This window comes from Barbatula barbatula (assembly GCF_947034865.1).
Source record: "Barbatula barbatula genome assembly, chromosome: 23".
NCBI classification, from domain to species: domain Eukaryota; kingdom Metazoa; phylum Chordata; class Actinopteri; order Cypriniformes; family Nemacheilidae; genus Barbatula; species Barbatula barbatula.
In genome coordinates, this window is record NC_136786.1 from 11,210,056 (window position 1) to 11,216,670 (window position 6,615).

General features: G+C 39.8%; 1 protein-coding gene across 1 annotated transcript in view; it reads right to left on the minus strand.

Annotated features, from left to right (window-relative positions):
• pou6f2 (POU class 6 homeobox 2) overlaps nt 1–6,403 on the minus strand; it is an 83,793-nt gene extending 77,390 nt beyond the window's left edge. Inside the window, exon 1 of the mRNA XM_079447616.1 lies at nt 6,088–6,403. Within this exon, the coding sequence (XP_079303742.1) occupies nt 6,088–6,244 (157 nt within the window). The 5' untranslated portion in view covers nt 6,245–6,403. The remainder of the gene's footprint in view (nt 1–6,087) is intronic.
• Between the last annotated feature and the right edge of the window lie 212 nt (nt 6,404–6,615).

The following is a 6,615-nucleotide window of genomic DNA, read 5'->3' on the forward strand; positions in this document are numbered from 1 at the left end:
GCATTAGGGAGATGGGGGCAGATCCCAGCTCAAAGCAGCCAACTAAAGGCCTGTGCCTGCCCTATAATGAGATCTAACTCCTGAGGAGAGGCACTCGGGGCTACTGCGCTCTATTTAAAGAGGGTCAGCCTCATTTAAAAGACTGTGTCTGTGTCACTTTATTACTTAACCTGCACGAGGCGCATCAAGGCCCTTTTTGCATTACCAGCAACCCCCCTCCTCTCTAGTTTTGGCTAAGCTGATTACACAAATATAATGTGTGTGTTTTTTATTTGGGGCCCTCGGAGAGGATGTATGAGCCTAATGTGTATGAATATATGTGTATTTGTGTGCAGGTTGGGCTGGAAAGACAACCGGGACAAGAAGCTAGTAAGTAATGGGTTTGCTTGTGGCTAGCCATTAAGGTTGAATATTAGATGTTCAGCCTTACTTTTGAATTTATTTGAATGACAATACGTAGTCAAAGCAAACAATAGTACTTAAATGGAAATGAATAGACTGATGTATCGACCGGGTAAATGTATGTTATTTATGTTATAATCTAGCACTTTTTCACAGCACACATTTCTGTTGTCCTCAACAAAGCGATACTATAAGGAAAGCATTCCACCTGAATGGTACATTCTCCTTAAGAACAGTGTCTCGAGTCATAAACCTTTTCTTTTCCATAACAGATACATTTTCCTCTCAAACTCCCCCTCAATTACACAAATCAATAAGTGTTTCTTTGATCTTTTCATGCTTTTTCCACCCCTTCACTCTGCTGAAGGTGACCCCTGGGCTGGAACGTGTCCTCCATTTCGGCAGAATTGGCGTAAGTGCTGGCCATTTGGCGTGGACGTTAAGTGTGTGAAATGAGTGGCCCTGTCTCTATGGTCCTCTCCTCCTGACAGGCTGATGATAGAAGCGTCACATCCCGGGCCCGAATAAAATTCAAACTGACAAGAGACGAGGCTTTGGTGGCTGAATATAATGCCGGATTGTGCCTCAGAGTGTCTTATTATCTTGTCTTGGGATGCTAGCGAGGAGGCGGGTCTCTTAGAAAAGAGTAGACAGCCACTGTACACACACGCAGACACACAACCCATCTCGTATTCGGTGAGTAAGAGCAAAAACAGAGTGTGGCCTCCTAAGCACTGCTTTTGCCGCTAATGTACCTGACAATAAATAGGACAGGGTTGTTGGGGATGTTTGTGCGTGATAGCCAGAGTGAAACACGGATAAGTTAGCTTTTTAAAAGGAGGCAGAGATGAAGGAGACGTTATTCTGTAGCCGATGGCTTCGCTTTGGCATCGCGGTCCTGTTCAGAATAATGCAAGAAAAAGCATGTAAACACACACTGGATGAGCGAATTTACAAAGCAGCTATTGAGCAGCGTATTTCAGCATAAATGTCTCATTTGCTAACCGCAGTTTTACTTTAAACATATTAAAAAGGTGATGCATGGCGAGTATTGAGATCAACTACAATTAATTACTGTATCTGTGGTTAAATTGATTGAGGACTGTGCTGTCCTGAGCATTTACTTATCCCAACCAATCAGCTACTATCATCATAACACAACATCCACACAGACACGATGAATCACTCAAGGATTTTCAGCGCTGAACCATTTTATAACCATTCAAAACCAATTTCACTGTATGCCTTCCTTTTGTGCTTGGAGATAAATAAAAAGTCATTTAACACAAGTACGACAGTGTAAATATCTGACAATGTTTAGATGAAAATGGATGTTTATACAGAAAAAATTATCAAAAGAGATTTCACACATTTCTTTGCTCAGTGGAAACATGTTCTCCAATACCTTTTCAATAACAGTCACAGCAGGGTTAATTCACAGCTAATTCAGTCGGATTCAGACTCCGATGTGTAAAAGGGTACAGTTCAATCATCTTCACATTTCTCTATCTCTCCATCACGCTTTCTTTGGAAGCCTCTGCAAAGTTAACATATTACCTAAGGACTGACAAAACCCACAGAATGGTCTATCCAAGGCGCATAAAGCGTGGCCCATCATATTCTTCATCTTCTCTCTCCACGGTCCTTCATGCTCCTGCAGAACGGCACCCCCCTACGGGAGCATTTCAACTTTCCAAAGCAAATGTCAAGGTCGGCCTTTTGTTGGACGTCACGCAGACACATTTGTGCGGAAATTAGTCTGCGCGTTTGTCCATACGTGGAAGAGTGATTCTTTGATCTGGGCTTTTGTGCGGAAACATATTGAAAAACATCTCGGCAAAAGATGAAAAGGAGCTTTTTAATTTTTCTCATCCTCTTGCATTGATCTTTTTAAAGAGGCGATGCAAACGCTTGCCCAATGACTCCACGGCCGTATCAAATTGTTGAGAGTCAATTGATTTGCTAGACATATGTATTGCTTTTAAGTGACCTTTAAACGTTCAGAACCTCCTCCGAGGCCACCAGGGCATGATTTAATCAAACAATGTCTAGCGGATGAAGAAAATAATTTTGTATCAATCGTACTGCAGTGATAGACAATATGACTCTTGAATATTCCCTAAGAAGCACTAGATTTATATTCTAACTATGCAGCGCTTAAATGCATTTATTGTAAAGGCACCAGCAGGTGGCTTACATCATGTCAAGTTGATGCTATTTTGTTACTTATGCCATAGTGTGCAATCTATTTTGACTTTAGTTATTTCAAAGAGCTTATTTTATCTTGGTGATATTTCTGAATATTCGTGCTTGCATTGCTGGTTCTGTTTGTTTGAAATAAAACAACATCATAAAAAAATATTTAAAACAATAATGACTGAATATGACGCAAAGAGAGTAAAATTGAATAAAAAAAATTAACCCTTTTTCAGCATCAGATATCAAAATCAGCATGAAGGAGGTTTTATTCACTTCATCCTATTATTTCCTATCCCTTCCTTCATTCCCTATTCTGTCTGTAACCACAGTACAATGACCCCACAGACATTTTAGTGATGGGCAACTGTGCCCAAGGATAAATTCAACCGTGCCTGTCTGCCCCGAGTGGCCCCCTGGCACTGCCCACGGGCCCCGGTCTGTTCCACCTCTCACGGGGCAAAAAGAAATAGCGGGGACGATCCGTTTGGTGACTTTTGAAATAAAATGTTATTTCACTGAATAATTTTTAGCCTGGTCTGACCATAAAAAACTGAAATAAAAAATAAACAGATTTAAAAATAACTCTGATTGTGTTTATTTATTTTACAAAAAAATGGTCATAAAACAGATGTGGCAAAACACACGTGCGTGCATGTTTGCGTGTGTGGGTGTTTGTGTAAGCGTGCGCAAAAAGTGAGCTTTCACACAAAGAATAGTTTGACAGATAGACAATGAGCTGTAAAACTGAGCGTAAAGAGAAAAAGCAACAAGCAAACAAAAGCAGGTTTGATGCTTATTAAAGAAAATTGTAACGCTGGCATTATGGAACAGTAAGTGGGTTTTTCTTGCCTTGGGATATTCTAAAAAATTCATCAGACAGCGGGAACCTCAAGTCTGATCAGGCACTGACAGAGAGGTTCGGACGGGGATCAGACACAACGCCTCCGCCCCACACTACACAAACTTACCACCCCCCAGCCCAAGTCCCAAAATCAAATCAGCAAAGAGACCCGCCGTTGTGACACACAGTCATCGTGGTGACAGCCTACACCAAATCCCGCGCTCACATTCATTCCCTCCAAAATGCCTCTGCCGTGACTAAAAAACTATTCACACAAACACGCACGCACATGCACACGTACGCAAAGTCTTGTTATGTATGTTTGGTGCACATAAGGGGGTGGCTGACGTTTGATGTATAATTCATCTCAAAACACCAAGCAATACTCTTTATTCTGTTCTTTTAATGTCTAATGTAACATAGTTCCAGTCATGGCTAAAACTGGACCGTAATGAGGATAGAGTACCTAAGCCACTTCATCAAAAACTATTACAGAAAAAATTACAAATGTGGTGAATTTAATAATATCGATGCATCATTTATTTGTTATGACCACAGCTGGGAACACATCAACTTTAGAGTGCAAAAATATAATAGTAAGTAGTTATCAGGCTGGCAACAGCATTATCAATAATGTAATGCAGTTAAACACATCATTCAGTCCAACTATGAACACATAGAAAGAGACAGTCACAGGTACTGAATATCAAACCTGAAGAAAAAAATCTAACGATAAACAATTGACTTCACACATACCAACGACAAAATACACTTCAGAAATATTCATGAGTTAAATTACGATAATTGACGGTATTAAATCAAATCACCGGCACATCGTCTTTGAATACTTCTAAACCCCTGAACTGTTTTAGGGAGGTCACTTATTAAACTGGAAGTTCAGACAACACTTAAATTCAACAAACAAGCTATCACACATTTTAGTGCTCTCTGGAATTTATTTCTGATGCTTCTTTGAGAACCGTTTAAACAAGGTTTGTGAGACATACAGCATAACTGTGGTTTGTATATGTGCGTGTGTGTAGTTGCATGTGTGTTTCATAAAAAGTGTGCAATCACGAAAAAGAAGAAAAGGTGCTTGTTTTGAAGTCAGTATTATGCGCATAAATAAAATAGAGAGTATAAGCATACGATCAAAAAGCATTTCTTCATAAAAAAGATTATAGAGAGAGAGACACACCAAATGAAAAACAAAAGTTTTCTTTTTATAAGAAAATGTAATTCAGTCTAATATTTTTTTCTAAAGAAAAAATAAATGTAAAGGGGATGTTACGAGTCCCTGAATGCAACAGTGAAGATTTGATCAGAGAAAATAACAGGTTGATTCTGAATTTTGGTTAATGCGTCTCCTCCAAAGTGAAAAATGCAATGTGCAATCTGTTCGAACGCAGCCAGCGGCAAGGTTATGAGTCTTAAAGTGTATCATTAACGCTGCAGATTTGACATCGAGTGAAAATAGTCTGTCAATGCGTTGTGAATCCAAAGGGCTGGAAACTTACATCAATGCGGAGTTAAAGGATTTCTAAAGGCTTTTCTGTTCTGTCAAACAAAGTCTGAGTGATCATCATAACAGATAAGTTTATAAAATTTTTACATAATCTTAAAAGAAAACCCTCTATTTTCTGATGTTAATTAAGTTCAACATTTAAAGAGTGTTTATTCATTTTGTTAAGTAATGTTTGGCTTAAATGAATAAAATATGCTCAGCAAACAGAAAAGATTATGTATTATTGAAAACGCTCTTTGCAAAGAATTAAAAAAAAGAATATTGACAATTTTAATCATATTTTTATATTAAAACAATTGATTTCACATGCTAATGATATTTAACAATAATATGCAAATAATAATAATACCTACAAAATATATATTTTTTGGTATAAAATTAACATTATCCTTAAACAGCATCACGCTTTTAAAATCGTCTACTTTTTTGCATTCAACACTTACATACAAAAGTAGAGAAACTAATAAATTGCCCAGGTATATTCTATACACCGCTCTTAATCACGAAAAATACAATTCAGTCTGCTCCGATGCGAAGTCCTCACGAGGCCGAGAGAGCTCTTCACACAACAATCACATTTCTCTCCCTCAGGCCTCTTCACTTTCCCTCATTTTATCTTCAGCCTAAGCCGAGGAGATCTCAAATGTGAAGAAATGTCACCCTGTATGACAGATGAGTGTGTGTGCCCGTGTGCGTGTGTACATTATATGTCTCCTGTTGCCTGTTTGCCCCAGATTCTGTCACATTTCTCTGCTTTATAAACATCAACGAAAAACTGGTCTCCAAATACTGCATGGCTGCACCCCACCAGTGTTACACTTTCTCCACGAGCTTTCAATATGACGATAGTACAACGGATACACAATGTATTAACAACCAAAATACACTATGAAATCAAAATATCAACTGTATATATGGAGCAACTTTTGTTTGAACATCCAAACTCTACAGAAAACCACTTAAGCACAACTTTTACCTGCTCACTTCCAGTACCTTCTACCAAAGCATCAGTTACACACACAAACAAACAAACAAGCAAACACATGCCGGTATCACATTCCACACATGCACAACCCCGGTGTCACTTCACAAGAATGAGAAGGATGAAGGCAGGACTCACCATACATCTTCTCCGAGTCGGTGTCAGCTGAGAGCAGCAAGGGCTCATCGTTGAGCTCGCTGTCCGGACTGGCCGCCTTGTCATCGTCCCGCAGCTCGCAGGCGTCCATATCGGCACGCAGGGGGAGCAACGGTTTGCTCAGCTGCCCTGTGATCATCGGATCCTGGAGGTGAGCAGAAGAAGGTTGGGAGGGAAAAAGGCAAAGATGCTTTAGTGCACGCTGGGTCTCTCAATCACGCTTTATGGGTCTCACGCACACACATGCTTCCCCTCTCTCTCTCTTTCTCTCTCTCTCTCTCTCTCTCTCTCGCTCTTTCTGCTTTCTGAAACTCGCCACCTCTTCTAACACTCTCTGATTCTCTCGCTCGATCTCTCTCTCTCTCTCTCTCTCTCTCCCTCTCTCGCTTTTACTGATTGTACTCATGCTGTTGCTGCTGGTTGTGGGGTTGAAGAGCTCTTGTGGACTGCACAAATTTCATACATTTAGTTTAAAGATGCTGCACTTGACTGCATGAGTATCACAGAACA